The sequence below is a fragment of the Salvelinus namaycush genome, chromosome 19 (genome assembly GCF_016432855.1).
Source record: "Salvelinus namaycush isolate Seneca chromosome 19, SaNama_1.0, whole genome shotgun sequence".
Lineage (NCBI taxonomy): Eukaryota > Metazoa > Chordata > Actinopteri > Salmoniformes > Salmonidae > Salvelinus > Salvelinus namaycush.
In genome coordinates, this window is record NC_052325.1 from 22,096,606 (window position 1) to 22,112,716 (window position 16,111).

At 44.9% G+C, this 16,111-nt stretch overlaps 2 protein-coding genes across 4 annotated transcripts in view; one reads left to right on the forward strand and one right to left on the reverse strand.

Moving 5' to 3' along the window:
- parp14rs3 (poly(ADP-ribose) polymerase family member 14-related sequence 3) overlaps positions 1-6,600 on the forward strand; it is a 31,045-nt gene extending 24,445 nt beyond the window's left edge. Inside the window, exons 19-24 of the mRNA XM_039014242.1 lie at positions 1,769-1,945; positions 2,108-2,290; positions 2,605-3,246; positions 3,447-3,610; positions 5,535-5,709; positions 5,915-6,600. Coding sequence (XP_038870170.1) covers positions 1,769-1,945; positions 2,108-2,290; positions 2,605-3,246; positions 3,447-3,610; positions 5,535-5,709; positions 5,915-6,210 — 1,637 coding nt within the window. The 3' untranslated portion in view covers positions 6,211-6,600. The remainder of the gene's footprint in view (positions 1-1,768; positions 1,946-2,107; positions 2,291-2,604; positions 3,247-3,446; positions 3,611-5,534; positions 5,710-5,914) is intronic.
- A 2,157-nt stretch (positions 6,601-8,757) lies between these two features.
- LOC120064220 (UBX domain-containing protein 4-like) lies at positions 8,758-15,643 on the reverse strand. 3 transcript variants are annotated; one of them, XM_039014635.1, is made up of 13 exons: positions 15,431-15,643; positions 14,851-14,953; positions 14,695-14,723; positions 14,354-14,472; positions 14,093-14,258; positions 12,212-12,350; positions 12,082-12,133; positions 11,120-11,284; positions 10,767-10,894; positions 10,517-10,619; positions 10,259-10,390; positions 9,779-10,002; positions 8,758-9,471 (listed from the first exon to the last, which is right to left on the reverse strand). In XM_039014635.1, the coding sequence occupies exons 1-13, from the start codon at positions 15,510-15,512 to the stop codon at positions 9,333-9,335; spliced, it is 1,581 nt and encodes a 526-aa protein (XP_038870563.1). In that variant the 5' UTR covers positions 15,513-15,643; the 3' UTR covers positions 8,758-9,332. The 3 variants fall into 3 exon arrangements, with proteins under 3 accessions (XP_038870563.1, XP_038870564.1, XP_038870567.1); XM_039014636.1 differs by lacking the exon at positions 14,695-14,723 and having other exon boundaries at positions 14,354-14,447; XM_039014639.1 differs by lacking the exons at positions 14,695-14,723; positions 15,431-15,643 and having other exon boundaries at positions 14,851-14,959.
- Positions 15,644-16,111: the final 468 nt, after the last annotated feature.

The following is a 16,111-nucleotide window of genomic DNA, read 5'->3' on the forward strand; positions in this document are numbered from 1 at the left end:
GACAAAGCAAAAACAGGTTTTTAGAAATGTTTGCTAGTTTATTAAAAATTAAAAACGGAAATATCAAATTTACGTAAGTATTCAGACCCTTTACTCAGTACTTTGTTGAATCACCTTTGTCAGCGATTACAGCCTCGAGTCTTCTTGGGTATGACGCTACAAGCTTGGCACACCTGCATTTAGGGGGTTTCTCCCATTCTTCTCTGCAGATCCTCTCAAGTTCTGTCAGGCCGGGTGGGGAGCGTTGCTGCACAACTATTTTCAGGTCTCTTCAGAGATGTTCGATCGGGTTCAAGCCTGGGCTCTGGCTGGGCCCTCAAGGACAGTCAGAGACTTGTCCTGAAGTCACTCCCACGTTGTCCTGTTGGAAGGTTGAACCTTCGCCCAGAGGTTTCATCAGACCAGAGAATACTGTTTCTCATGGTCTGAGTTTTTTTTAAGTGCCTTTTGGCAAACTCCAAGCGGGCTGTCATGTGCCTTTTACTGAAGAGTGGCTTCCATCTGGCCACTCTACCATAAAGGCCTGATTGGTGGAGTACTGCAGAGATGGTTGTCCTTCTGGAAGGTTCTCCCATCTCCATAGAGGCTGCAGAAATGTTTTGGTACCCTTCCCCAGATCTGTGCCTCAACACAATCCTATCTTGGAGCTCTACAGACATTTCCTTCGACCTCATAGCTTGGTTTTTGCTCTGACATGAACTGTCAACTGTGGGACCTTATATAGACAGGTGTGCCTTTCCAAATCACCTCCAATCAATTGCATTTACCACAGGTGGAATCCAATCAAGTTGTAGAAACATCTTAAGGATGATCGATGGAAACAGGATACAGGAGACTCAATTTCGAGTCTCATAGCAAAGGGTCTGAATACTTATGTAAATAAGGTATATCTGTTTTTTGTTTTCAATAAATTTGCAAACATTTCCAAAAATACTTTTCACTGTGTCATTATGGGTTTATTGTATGTAGATTTGCTGAGGATTTTTATTTTATTTAATCCGTTTTAGAATAAGACTAACATAAATAAATGTTAAATAAATAAAAAGTCAAGGGGTCTGAATACTTTCCGAAGGCACTGTATAGAGCCATTATTGCATGGAACTCCCATCTCATATTGCTCAAATGAACAGCAAACCTGCTTTTAAAAAACAACAACAGAGAAAGCAACTCCTCACTGCACAACACCTCTCCCCTCTTTAACCTAGATATTTGTGTGTATGTATTGATATGTAGGCTACGAGTGCCGTTTTCAAATGTATGTAGTTCTGTCCTTGAGCTGTCCTTGTCTATTAATGTTCTGTATTATTTAATGTTTTGTGTGGACCCCTGGAAGAGTAGCTACTGCTTTCGCAACAGCTCATGGGGATCCTAATAAAATAACAAATACTCTAATCTGATAGTGGGGTGGTACTTGTTCACTTAGTCTGACCAATGGCTCAGCTTAGTTGCCTATACACACCATTGACAGACACTAACAGAGGGCCACTCAGAGATGTCATCTCAGACAGATCCAGCTCAGAGAGGCCCAGCTCCTAGTCCAGCAGAATTTAATTTCAAATGGAAAATGAATGTGTTCATGTAACAACAACAATAACGTGAGTCAAATTGAAACCAAAGCGCATCAATTCGTTCCCCTAATCAAACAAATCTATTCCTGTATTGTATCGGAGCTCTAGATACGTATCGAATCGTAAACTGCCCTAATATACATTCATTCTAACACAGTAAAAAACGACTTGCTTATCCTTTTTTTCCGTTCTGATCCCAGGGACCCAACCCAGTGATGGTGTTGTCATGACCAAGCCTGGGAATCTCAAGACCAAGCACATCATCCACATGGTGGGACAGACCAAGGAGAAGGAGATCACCAGCTCCATGCTTAAAGTGTTAAAGATGTGTGAAGACGAGAAAATACAATCGGTCTCTTTCCCAGCGCTCGGAACAGGTAGGCATAATAACAATCTAGTATTATTGTTGAAAACCTTACAGTGACGTGTATTATTTGCTGTCCATGTACTGTATGAAGATATAACAAATAAATACACTGGACACTAAAGACACAAGTGTCTGTTCTAACAGATGTGGTATTGTTTGTGGCCTTGTACAGGTGCTGGTAACTTGGGAGCAGTGCAGGTCGGGAATGCAATGATGGCCGCAATAGCTGATTTACTGATAAGCATCAGAACTCCGTCAGTTACAACGATTCACATTGTTATATTCCAAGCCAAGATGATAAAGGACTTTGAGGAGGTTATGAAAAGGTTCAAGAAGGTGATCCCCAAGCCTGCAGGTAGGTGTCAGGGTTTTAAGAACAGAGTTGAAGCTGCAACCTTTAACTTAAAGTCCCACAGTAAAGTAAACACACTTAAGGGCACAAAAATATGTGCCTTTTGTTTAGTCAATCCGGTGGATAAATGAGGTTCTAAGGAGGTGGGAGTGGGACTTTAATCATCAATATACCTTTAAGAATTTGGCTGTATACAGAATTAGATCATGTTCTTTTTCTGTTTCATTAATACAAAACCAAAGCATACAATGTTGTTATTTTTTAAAGTCTTGTAAGGTTCCTCACAGCACTCTTTGTTTTTTAATTCACTCCCATAGCCCAAAAGTTATCAAAACCTGCCAAAACAACCAGACCAACCCAGCCCACCCCTACCAAACCAGCCCTGTTTTTGGCCAGTGCCACAGCAGCCGTGGTCTTCCCCGGTATGGAGGCTGTGGTGTATGGGCCCTCCCCTGCCAGCCTGACCAAGGTGAAGAAACTCCTGGACGAGCTGATCTCTGAGGAGTGCATTAGCCAGGACCTTCTCTCCAGCCACCTGCCCCTGCTCCTGGAGGCCCAGAAGGAGGCCATCGTGGCTCTGAGCCAGAAGAACCAGGTCCATGTCCTGGTGGCGTCCCCAGACAAGATGACCATCTCTGGGAAGAAAGACGACGTTCTCTCCGCCGTCCTCCAGATTAAGGACTATCTGCAGGGGGCAAGGGACAGGGAGAGCCGGGAGGGAGAGGAGAAGAGGCTGAGGGAGACGGTGCGCTGGGAAGCGGGGGAGGGAGAGACCTGGGGAGAGCTGGACTGTAGTCTAAGCTATGATCTGGAGCTGGCCTTCCACAGGAAAGAGAAGCGTTTTAAATATAACCACCAGGGGGAGACATTCACTGTGGACCTGAAGGACATGCAGCAGACCAACAGCAAAGGGACCATCACCAGGGTCAAAAGGAGCCTTGTGGCGGACTCTGAAACAGGTAATGCCTCGGTTTTAATGTTTAGGAAAAGGTTTTATATGAAAGTATAGTTTTTAGTTCATACAAATGTATAGTTTTATACAGTGTCCAATACAGAATATTAAGAGAATATTCCTGTCAAACTTCGGTGATAACGCTCATGGTCGTGTTTTTACATTGATGATCTGTTCAATTATTTCCACTGTGCGTCTGTTTTTCAGCCGTCATTCAGTTCCCACAGAGCTGGACTAGAATGGAGGGCAAGGATCTGGAGATCGTCACACTGGCTCCCAATTCAGGAGAGTACCAGAGAATTGAGAATGAGTTCATTGCAACCAGCAAGGACCCAAATACTAATACGCAGCCAACCATTCAAATTGTCCAGGTAAATCAAATCACATTTTATTTGTCACATACACATGGTTAGCAGATGTTAATGCGAGTGTAGATAAATGCTTGTGCTTCTAGTTCCGACCGTGCAGTAATATCTAACAAGTAATCTAACAATTTCACATCAACTACCTTATATACACAAGTGTAAAGGAATGAATAAGAATATGTCCCAGCTTTGATGCACCTGTACTGACCTCACCCTCTGGATGATAGCGGGGTGAACAGGCAGTGGCTCGGGTGGTTGTTGTCCTTGATGATCTTTTTGGCCTTCCTGTGACATCGGGTGGTGTAGGTGTCCTGGAGGGCAGGTAGTTTGCCCCCGGTGATGCGTTGTGCAGACCTCACTACCCTCTGGAGAGCCTTACGGTTGTGGGCGGAGCAGTTGCCGTACCAGGCGGTGATACAGCCCGACAGGATGCTCTCGATTGTGCATCTGTAAAAGTTTGTGAGTGATTTTGGTGACAAGCTGAATTTTTTCAGCCTCCAGAGGTTGAAGAGGCGCTGTTGCGCCTTCTTCACCACACTGTCTGTGTGGGTGGACCATTTCAGTTTGTCTGATGTGTACGCCGAGGAACTTAAAACGTTCCACCTTCTCCACTACTGTCCTGTCGATGTGGATAGGGGGATGCTCCCTCTGCTGTTTCCTGAAGTCCACGATCATCTCCTTTGTTTTGTTGACGTTGAGTGTGAGGTTATTTTCCTGATACCACACTCACCAAGGGTGCGTTCTCAGCCCTCTCCTGTACTTCCTGTTCACCCATGACTGCGTGGCCCTCACCTCCTCCCTGTAGGCCGTCTCGTCGTTGTTGGTAATCAAGCCTACCACTGTAGTGTCGTAGGAGGCGTGCATGGCCACGCAGTCATGGGTGAACAGGAAGTACAGGAGAGGGCTGAGAACGCACCCTTGTGGGGCCCCAGTGTTGAGGATCAGCTGGGTGGAGATGTTGTTTCCTACCCTCACCACCTGGGGGGCGGCCCGTCAGGAAGTCCAAGACCCAGTTGCACAGGGCGGGGTCGAGACCCAGGGTCTCGAGCTTAATGACAAGTTTGGAGGGTACTATGGTGTTAAATGCTGAGCTGTAGTCGATGAACAGCATTCTTACATAGGTATTCCTCTTGTCCAGATGGGTTAGGGCAGTGTGCAGTGTGATTGCGTCGTCTGTGGACCTATTGGGACGGTAAGCAAATTGGAGTGGGTCTAGGGTGTCAGGTAGGGTGGAGGTGATATGATCCTTGACTAGTCTCTCAAAGCACTTCATGATGACGGAGGTGAGTGCTACGGGGCAATAGTCATTTAGCTCAGTTACCTTCACTTTCTTGGGAACAGGAACAATGGTGGCCCTCTTGAAGCATGTGGGAACAGCAGACTGGGATAAGGATAGATTGAATATGTCCGTAACACACCAGCCAGCTGGTCTGCGCATGCTCTGAGGACGCGGCTAGGGATGCCGTCTGGGGCGGCAGCCTTGCGAGGGTTAACACATTTAAATGCTTTAGTCATGTTGGCTGTGGTGAAGGAGAGTCTGCAGGTTTTGGTAGCGCGCTGTGTCGTTGGTACTGTATTGTCCTCAAAGCGAGCAAAGAAGTTGTTTAGTTTGTCTGGGAGAAGGACATCCTGGTCCGCGACGGGGCTGGTTTTCTTTTTGTAGTCCGTGATAGACTGTAGACCCTGCCACATACCTCTCGTGTCTGAGCCGTTGAATTGCGACTCTACTTTGTCTCTATACTGACGCTTAGCTTGTTTGATTGCCTTGCGGAGGGAATAGCTACACTGTTTGTATTCGGTCATGTTTGCAGTCGTCTTGCCCTGATTAAAAGCAGTGGTTCGCGCTTTCAGTGAGGTGTTACTGTTGTGATGTATAGATTACATATATAACCAGAAGAAAAATTTTGGTTTTCTCAATTACCACTGACAGATCCAGAGGATTCAGAGCAAAGACCAGTGGCAGAGGTACGCAGTGAAAAAACAGGCGATGGATAAGAAGTATCCCAAAAACAAGAACGAGCTGAACCTTTACCACGGAACAACCAAAGACATCTGTCAGAAAATCAACACCTGTGGTTTCAACAGGAGCTTCTGTGGGAGAAATGGTACGGAACAATCTATAGCCTCGTTACTGCTCTCTTCAGGTAGATACTGACAGTGCTCTTAGGAGGAGCTTAATCAAAGATTTAGCAAACAATTTAAAGTTCTTATCACAGCAAAAACAGTCTTGTGGTTTGACTAGATTCCTGAAGATGAAGCCCTCCATTTTCATTCAGTGTTTAATTAACCTTGAATCTGTTTTCCTCTTAGCTACTGCATACGGCGACGGGACTTACTTTGCCAAAGAGATGTGGTACTCGTGCAACGATGCATACTCCAAACCAGATGCCAGTGGGCTGAAGTACATGTACCGTGCCAGGGCGCTGGTGGGTTCACCCTGCCTGGGGGTGCAAGGCATGAAGGAGCCAAACCTCCTGAACCCCGCTGACCTCCGCCTGGGGCTACATGACTGTGCCGTCAATAATCTGCAGAATCCGTTTATCTATGTGGTGTTCTGTGATGCAGGTGCCTATCCAGACTACCTCATCAGCTTCAAGACCATCTGAGAGATGGAAATCTTATTTTAAGGACTGAAACAACAATTAAAAACTTGTCAAATACTTAGGAGGCAAGTAGACCTAATGCCTTAAAGTAGAGTATTGATATTTTCCTAGGTATGAGGCTCTTTAACCAGGTCGAAGGTGGGAAATTCTGCGTTTTAGTTTGGCACAGAGAAGCTGTGACATGTTTAGTTTATTAGAATCGCCATTAGCTACTGCACATGCAGCAGCTACTCTTCCTGGGATCCACATAAAACGTACAAATACATGACAAAGTACAGATAAGAACATAAGATATTAAAATAAGTTATAGTTGAAGTCAGAAGTTTACATACACCTTAGCCAAATACATTTAAACATAGTTTTTCACAATTCCTGACATTTAATCGTAGTAAAAATTCCCTGTCTTAGGTCAGTTAGGATCACCACTTTATTTTAAGAATGTGAAATGTCAGAATAATAGTAGAGAATTATTTATTTTAGCTTTTATCACATTCCTAGTGGGTCAGAAGTTTACATGCTACTAAATACTAATTGAGTGTATGGCCTTTAAATTGTTTAACTTGGGTCAAACGTTTCAGGTAGCCTTCCACAAGCTTCCCACATTAAGTTGGGTGAATTTTGGCCCATTCTTCCTGACAGAGCTGGTGTAACTGAGTCATGTTTGTAGGCCTCCTTGCTCGCACACGCTTTTTCAGTTCTGCCTACAAATTTTCTATGGGATTGAGGTCAGGGCTTTGTGATGGCCACTCCAATACCTTGACTTTGTTGTTCTAAAGCCATTTTGCACAACTTCGGAAGTATGTTTGGGGTCATTGTCCATTTGGAAGACCCATTTGCGATCAAGCTTTAACTTCCTGACCGATGTCTTGAGATGTTGCTTCAATATATCTACATAATTTTCCTACCTCATGATGCCATCTATTTTGTGAAGTGCACCAGTCCCTCCTGCAGCAAAGCACCCCCACATCATGATGCTGCCACCCTCGTGCTTCAAGGTTGGGATGGTGTTCTTCGGCTTGCAAGCATCCCCTTTTTTCCTCCAAACATAACAATGGTCATTATGGCCAAACAGTTCTATTTTTGTTTCATCAGACCAGAGGACATTTCTCCAAAAAGTACGATCTTTGTCCCCATGTGCAGTTGCAAACCGTAGTCTGGCTTTTTTTATGGCGGTTTTGGAGCAGTGGCTTCTTCCTTGCTGAGGGGCCTTATGTCAATATAGTCAGGTTATGTTGATATAGAACTCATTTTTACTGTAGATAGATACTTTTGTACCTGTTTCCTCCAGCATCTTCACAAGGTCCTTTGCTTTTGTTCTGGGATTGATTTGCACATTTCGCACCAAAGTACGTTAATCTCTAGGAGACAGAACGGGTCTCCTTCCTGAGCGGTATGACGGCTGCGTGGTCCCAATACTTGCGTACTATTGTTTGTACAGATGAATGTGGTACCTTCAGGTGTTTGGAAATTGCTCCCAAGGATGAACCAGACTGGTGGAGGTCTAAAAAAAAATTGTGGAGGTCTTGGCTGATTTCTTTTGATTTTCCCATGATTTCAAGCAAAGAGGCACTGAATTTGAAGGTAGGTTTTGAAATACATCCACAGGTACACCTTCAATTGACTCAAATGATGTCAATTAGCCTATCAGAAGCTTCTAAAGCCATGACATAATCTGGAATTTTCCAAGCTGTTTATAGGCAGTCAATTTAGTGTATGTAAACTTCTGACCCACTGGAATTGTGATAGTGAAATAATCTGTGGACAATTGTGTCATGAAAAAAGTAGATGTCCTAACCGACTTGCCAAAACTATAGTTTGTTAATAAGAAATTTGTGGAGTGGTTGAAAAACGAGTTTTAATGACTCCAAACTAAGGGTATGTAAACTTCCGACTTCAACTGTATATAGAGAAGACAGACAACAAAAATACTATTCTTGTATACAGCCTCAATGGCTATGTGTAGTTTGTTTTTTAAATTATCATGACAATGCTAGCTGAGTCGTTCCACCAATTCAGTGCCTTTTGAGAAGTGTAACGTCACCTAATTTTAACATGATCATAAGAGCACATGCATGTTCAAAACGTTTTTTTCCCCATTTCAAGGGGTTAAATAAAAGACTATAGTAATCTTAAATCAGCCATGAAAATGGAAGCTTGTGTTCAACGGAGGGGCAATTGAATGCAAGTTTACATTTCTAGCCAGTCTCTGGGTAACAGGGTAGACGTATTATGCTCGACCTGCTCAGTTTTCTACCAGAAAAGGACCTAAAACAGTAGAACCAGCTCACCTGATTTGACTTTCTTTTGAAAATAAATAGTTTGACCATATTAAAAAGAGTTCCGATAACAGGGTGACCTTAAAATTAGGGACAGCCGTAAATTAATCACTATCCTGTGATATATACACACACAACTTTAGGTCATAATTACCATTTTATAAAGCAAGAATCTCAAATCAATTGTATTTTGCACATCTGAACCAATAAAGACCTGATTGTTTCACAGCTCATTAGATGACATTGCAAACCAAAAAAAGGATTACGGTAAGGCTTGATTTATGATTGTTTATTGAAAAACATGTATTTTTATTCCCATAGTTAAATGAGAGCAGTACAGTGGTTTCCCATGTTCAACTGGTAGTAGAAACACATTCTACTAACGAGGGAGGTAGTCTATACCAAGTGGCCACACCCTTGGTTAAACACTGCTACACACACAGCCCCCTCTGCCAGACCAGAGGCCTATATCATACATCATTAAACAGCGTTTTATCTGGTTATTGAATGTTAAATAAAACACAAAAGTTCTCATTTAGACAAGGCCATCAATCAACACCTGTCTCAGCCCTTCATCATACAGTAGACATGTCAGGATACTGAAGGTCCCCCCCCCAGGCTGGTTGTATTCTGTAAGAGGCTGAATGAATCAAGTAACAGTTTCAACACAAAGGGGGTCTTCTCTGTTCAAGCCCAACGGTCAGGAGGTAAACTTGATTACATCTACCCATGCAGGGAAGGAGCAGAGTACAGGCTTAGACAAGATAAACATAAAACAAACAGCCCTAATATTAGCAGGAGGGGGGGAAAGGGAGAGATGGGAGGAGGGAGGGCGAGAGTGTTATTGCACTACATCTGCTGGGTAGAGTTTCCGTTCCAAGTGTTATTTTCATCCTCACTGTCCTGGTGATTCCGTAGCCTGTGGATTTTGCCGTCTCGTTTGAAGTCTACTGGTTGCTTCTCCAGTGTGCGTTTGCGAAGAGTTTCTCTGAAGATGTGAAACAAACCAATTAGGCTTTAGAACACCCAATCTTACACAACCACACTATTCAATCAAACCCCTAGATTCATTCTCAGAATTCTTTGCCCTCTGGTTACAACAACAATGCATGTTTCTGTTATGACCTCTGATAATGATTACCCTGGACGAGTCTAACCATTCCATTACAATGTAATTGTACATTGTAGCAAAGTCTTGTCACCTGAACTCCTAACCATAATGTACCATCACAACAATCTCAGCTACTCCTAAACATAAGAGTGTACGTCGAAGAGCCTGCTGGATGGGGCCTCACCTCTTCGGTTCAGCAGATGAGGAGGAACCAGAGCCTGAGTTAGTGTTGGGCTGCTGGGCTGGGCCTCTGGGGCCTGCTGCTCCGGGGGTGGGGGGGCTGGTGAAGAGGAAGCCGCTCAGGAACCTCCACACAGCCAGCAGGGGGTAGAGGATGGTACCCAACACAGCCCAGATACCCCCTCCAGAGGACGACTGCACCACCGTGTTATTGGGCCGTCCCGTTTGCTGGAAGCGGTTAGGAAGGATATAAAACACATTATACTCAGTGTAGTCATTTTACCAGGGAAAACAAGCAAAAAAAACAAACATGGGAAACTAGACCAATGTACACAAAGAAACCTAAACCTTACATAAAGTCAACCATACATGCATGGTCGAGGACTACATCTAACTGTGCAGTGATACTATGACACTGTCTTGTTGTGAATTCACAAATGACAAAGTGGAAAATGGGAGATGTATTTGGTTTCCAGTCACTCACAGGCAGCAGGACTATGGAGGCACCGGGAGTCAGCTCCAACTCCAGTAGAGTCTTACCCAGGTCGTCAGCCGTAAACTCCCTGCGAGGGAACATAGTCGCCAGGGAGAAGTTGCCATACCGATTTCCCACTTCCTGAAAGGAGAAATACAAACTCTTTTGTGACAGCCGGCATGATGATATTTAATATCATATTCCACCAGAGAGAATGAACATGTTCTTAATATTCACTTGTCTAACTTGAGTTGGGACAAGTCTTACATTGACAGCAAACTGCCGAGCCTCATTCAGTCTGGCCTCTGAGGAGAACTGCCTGGTGAAGAAAGAACCATCTGGGAGACGGAACTGTATTCTTGCTATGGCGCTGGAGGAAAATAACACACAGTTTTTAAAATGTTATTCTATGATTATATTAGTGGTGACATACAACATAGAACTTCTTGGGTGTAAAAAAAAAATTACTGTTTAAAGTGAATCTACATTTTCTCCTGTGACTAAAGTAGCTTTATACCTCCTCTCCCTGTGTGCGATCTCCTTCTTGGCCTCCGCCTCTGCTTGTCTGGCCTGCAGTGCTGCCAGCCGGGCTGCCTCCACCTCCTCCTGGTTATTGGCATAGCGGGCAGCTCTGTCAGCACGGTCCTGTGGGGACAAACTTGCGTCAGCCAGCCACTATACTCATTCCACACCACCACAACAAACAATGTCTATTTCATCACCAAACCCTGCAGTGTTCACTCAGGCCACTAGAGGGAGTTATTAATGAGTGAAAGTTTAATCAGAGAGGCCCAACAAGGGATTATTATTTTAGTTCAAAGTCTGGTGGGTTTTGAAGCTGAGGGGTGAGAGTTTGATGCATTTGTTTACCAGGGCGATCTGTGCTTTGACACGCTCCCTGGCAGCCTTCTCCTCTGCCTTCTCTCTGCTCCTCTCATCCATAATGCGCTTGGTCTTCTCATCCTCGTTCTTCCTCTTGAAGTCCAGCATCTCCTTCCCCATCTTCCTTCTCTCCATCTCCTTCTTTATTTCGCCCTGACCATCATCACACAGAAATAGATACAGGCGCACACAAGTATCAATAGGCCATCCATACTATGTATACACATTTAGATTAGCCAAAATGTGCATTTTATAGTATTAAAAGAGCAGTATGGGCCACCGGCGAGGTGTCAGTAGGGGAAGTGTCGCCACCAGCGCAGGTGTCAGTAGGTGTCGCCACCAGCGGAGGTGTCAGTAGAGGAGGTGTCAGTAGAGGAGGTGTCAGTAGAGGAGGTGTCAGTAGGGGAGGTGTCAGTAGGGGAGGTGTCAGTAGGGGAGGTGTCGCCACCAGCGGAGGTGTCAGTAGGTGTCGCCACCAGCGGAGGTGTCAGTAGAGGAGGTGTCAGTAGAGGAGGTGTCAGTAGAGGAGGTGTCAGTAGAGGAGGTGTCAGTAGAGGAGGTGTCAGTAGGGGAGGTGTCAGTAGGGGAGGTGTCAGTAGGGGAGGTGCCAGTAGGGGAGGTGCCAGTAGGGGAGGTGCCAGTAGGGGAGGTGCCAGTAGGGGAGGTGCCAGTAGGGGACACTAGAGGAGGTGCCAGTAGGGGACACTAGAGGAGGTGTCAGTTGGGAGGAGGTGTCAGTTGGGAGGAGGTGTCAGTTGGGAGGAGGTGTCAGTTGGGAGGAGGTGTCAGTTGGGACACTAGAGGAGGTGTCAGTTGGGACACTAGAGGAGGTGTCAGTTGGGACACTAGAGGAGGTGTCAGTTGGGGAGGTGTCAGTAGGGGACACCAGCGGAGGTGTCAGTAGGGGGGGTGTCAGTAGGGGACACCAGCGAGGTGTCAGTATTCTTTACCTCCTCATCTTTCTTTTTCTGATCCCGTCTCTCCTCCAGGTTCTTTGTTAACCTACAGAAGGGAAGGTTTCAAAAGATAAAGCATATTTCAACCCTCCATCCCTGCTCCTCCGTTGTGTGTCCTTCCTACCTCTCCACCTTAGCATCAAGGCCCCCGTCAGGCTGAGAGCTGGTTGATGCGTCGTCTGACAATGCGCTCCTGTCTTTCCCGGGGGTGACGACCACTGAGGCTGATGCTCCGCCTTCCTCTGCTGGCCTGGACAGGGATTCTGAGCAGAACCACAAGTGGATTACAGAAATCATTACCAGTGCGTGTTTCTCAATATGCATACTACCGTGCTCGATGCGCCGCGTGCATTCCTCGACACCGGTCTCTTGAGTATGGTTCTTGTGAGGACGAGTGTGGAGAATATTTTTTTACATGGTTGTTTCAGATTTAAGTGCATAGTTTCAGTTGAAGCTTGCATTGATGCAAACTTCAAAATATGTACAAACGGAGTACGCATTCAAGAAGTGCCCTCCGTGCTTCGTTTTGCATACTTTGATTTGAATCTATACTCCAACACTCCCGTGCTTGGAGCACGTTAGCATACATTTTGAGAAACACCAAGTGTATCAATTAACAGCAATCATGTCAGTGTCTCTATTTAAGTCTACACATTGTTGTTCATATCAACAGGACACTATATACAAAGGTATGGGGACACCCCTTCAAATGAGTGGATTCGGCTATTTCAGCCACACCTGATGCTGACAGGTGTATAAAATCGAGCACACAGCCATGCCATCTCCATAGACAAACATTGGCAGTAGAATGGTCTTACTGAAGAGCTCAGTGACTTTCAACATGGCACTGTCATAGGAGGCCTCCTTCCAACAAGTCAGTTAATCAAAGTTCTGCCCTGCTAGAGCTGCCCCGGTCAACTCTAAGTGGTGTTATTGTGAAGTAGAAACGTCTAGGAGCAACAACGGCTCAGCCGCGAAGTGGTAGGCCACACAAGCTCACAGAACTGGACCGCCGAGTGCTGAAACATAGCATATAAAAATCATCTGTCCTCGGTTGCAACACTCACTACCAAGTTCCAAACTGCCTCTGGAAGCAACGTCAGCACAAGTCTTCGTCAGGAGCTTCATGAAATGGGTTTCCATGGCCGAGCACAAGCCTAAGATCATCATGTACAATGCCAAGCCTCGGCTGGAGTGGTGTAAATCACACCGCCATTGGACTCTGGAGCAGTGAAAATGCACTCTCTGGGTTGATGAATCACGTTTCAGCATCTGGCAGTCCGACAGAAGAATCTGGGTTGGGCAGATGCCAGGAGAACGCTACCTGCCCCAATGCATAGTGCCAACTGTAAAGTTTGGTGGAGGAGGAATAATGGTCTGGGGCTGTTTTTCATGGTTCAGGCTAGGCCCCTTAGTTCCAGTGAAGGGGAATCTTAATGCTACAGCATACAATGACATTCCAGACGATTCTGTGCTTCCAACTTTTTGGCAAGAGTTTAGGGAAGGCCCTTTCCTGTTTCAGCATGACAATGTCCCCTGCACAAAGGTCCATACAGCAATGGTTTGTCGAGATCCGTGTGGAAGAACTTGACTGGCCTGCACAGAGGCCTGACCTCAACCCCATCAAACACCTTCGGTATGAATTGTTACGCCGACTGCGAGCCAGGCTTAATCGCCCAACATCAGAGCCCGACCTCACAAATACTTGTGGCTGAATGGAAGCAAGTCCCTGCAGCAATGTTCCATCATATAGTGGAAGAGTGGAGGCTGTTATAGCAGCAAAGGGGGGGCCCAAATCCATATTAATGCCCATGATTTTGGAATGAGATTTGACGAGCAGCTGTCCACATAATTTTAGTTATGTAGCGTATCTAGTAACACACACAGAATGACATTTCTGTATAGCGCAACTGCTCGTATTTTGTTGCATTGTTATGCAGCAAAACTACAGTGGTGAACCATCATTAATCAGCATCGTCCACGGTGGTCTGACACACAAACACACCTTTAGATGTGGATGGCGCTGCAGGTGGTGCGTGGCTGGGCTGGAGCTCCAGTGGGGGTGAGGGGGGCTGTGCTGGGGCTGGCTCTGAGGCTACCACGGCTGGTGGGCAAGCCTCCACGGGAGTCCCTGCTTCCGCTCCCTCGCCTGCTATCTGCTGGGCGTGCATCTGTAAGGCACAAGAGATGCATGTTCAGTGTGACACCCTCAGCACTCTTGGAAACAATTTACTGTTATTGTTTGTCTTTTCTATTTAAGTCTTACCTGTTTGACTTTGTCGATTCTTTTCATGAGTTCCTCTGCAGAGACACTCCCGGCAACAACTTCCAGGGGGATTCCATTCTCTCCGATAAAGAAACTGGATGGGATGCACACCACCGGGTCTTCAAGGGGAAGTTAAGGGCAAACAAACATAATAATAATAACAATAATAAAAGGGATTGGACTTGATTGCATAGTCTAGAATATGTCTGAAAGAATATGGTTGGTGAATAATCACAGGTATTAGAAGAGATGCAACATCTTCTACACAAAATAATGACTGAGGGATCAGAAACACAACAGTCCAAATATAGGGGTAATAAAAACCCTTTGGAGAAGGATACAGATTTGAGAGAACTGAGAGCATGTCTCGCTAGAATAAAAAAACATTAAACATAAGACATAACATTTATGTTAGTATTACAAACGTCATTTGAAAATAATGTAAGGAATCAGTGTGTATCATATCCACACAAGTGTAGGATTGCATTATAGGCTACCTCTTGGCATCCACCTTGATTGCGACACAGCAGTTATGGGAGACCTCGGCCACTCTGTCGTCCTCCCAACTGAACATCATTTGTGCTGACACCTCATCGTCGCCTGGTAGAAGACAATAGTGTCAGAAGTGGTGAATAATTCGCATCACACGCACTGCCCACAAGACAAGTATGTTGGTGATGACAGTCGCTGGTTCTACTGAAATTAGGCAAGGAACGAACGGTGAATAATGACGAGACAAACGCTATCTATGTTTCTGTTGTATGTAAACAAACGGGTCAGCAAGCTAGCCAGACCGTTTGGTTGTCATTAACGGCTAGAACTAACCAGTTAGCTAACAATTAACTAACTAGCTAAATCGTATTATTTAACGTTAGCTGATATTTGACAGCTGTCATTCCTTTCCGTTTCGACCCGTTGGCTAACGTTACGTCATGTTGTTGATATTCATTGCTAGTTTACTGACAATGACAGAGCTCGTTTGGTCTCAGTTTTCTAGCTACATTAGCGAATCATTCAACTCAACTGGTTTGCTAGCAAATCTGCGCTGGCAAGCTACCGCAATCTACAAAACAATACCTGTTATTACGACGACGAAGATGGAGCTCTGTTCTTTGGCGGAGATGATGGCTGCTGGAATAGAGCCTTCAAACCAAAGCATTTTAATCAAATGTGTTGGCTTTTTCTGTTTTGTAATGCTGTCCAGTCGTTTCTATTCTGAAAGTATTAGAAACTGTGCTAGAACGTTCAATCTCATCGCTGAACTAAATTAGCATGGGTGTAGTAGTCCATACGCACGAACGCTTGCTTATGGGACTTGTAGTCCACACAATTATGTCAACCGATTAACAGCAGATAGCGCTGTGGTATTGATTAAATATTTGTTGCAGATAACTAGAACGAGTTGTGAATGTGATTAACGAGACCCTCTGAAAAACCAACGGGTGTGGTAGCTAAGAAAGCATAATAAATATATGTGATGAGTTATGAAAACTAGAACATTGCATTTGATTAACGTGCTAATAGATCGACCTCCACTACATTACTTTGTAATGCCAAATTAAAATATAATCTGTAGCCTCAAGGGTTGAATTACATTGTACTATTTGTATTCTAGCCCTTTATGGAAGTATTTATATTTCACAAGGCAAATAGCCACGTCTATTTTAGCATGTCAAACATCCCAGTGCTTTTTATATAGATTATTTCCCCTCACTAATAGTACTCCTAACTAGAGCCCCGATAGCCCCGATACAATGC

What these genes read in the sequence shown, in the direction of transcription:
- LOC120064220 (XM_039014635.1), bottom strand. Translation starts at nt 15,512, where the DNA reads ATGCTTTGGTTTGAAGGCTCTATTCCAGCAGCCATCATCTCCGCCAAA. An exon ending in CTTGATGCTAAGGTGGAGAG is followed by an intron (nt 12,134 to 12,211) that starts GTAGGAAGGACA and finishes TCCCTTCTGTAG; the next exon opens with GTTAACAAAGAACCTGGAGG. An exon ending in AGAAAAAGAAAGATGAGGAG is followed by an intron (nt 11,285 to 12,081) that starts GTAAAGAATACT and finishes GATGATGGTCAG; the next exon opens with GGCGAAATAAAGAAGGAGAT.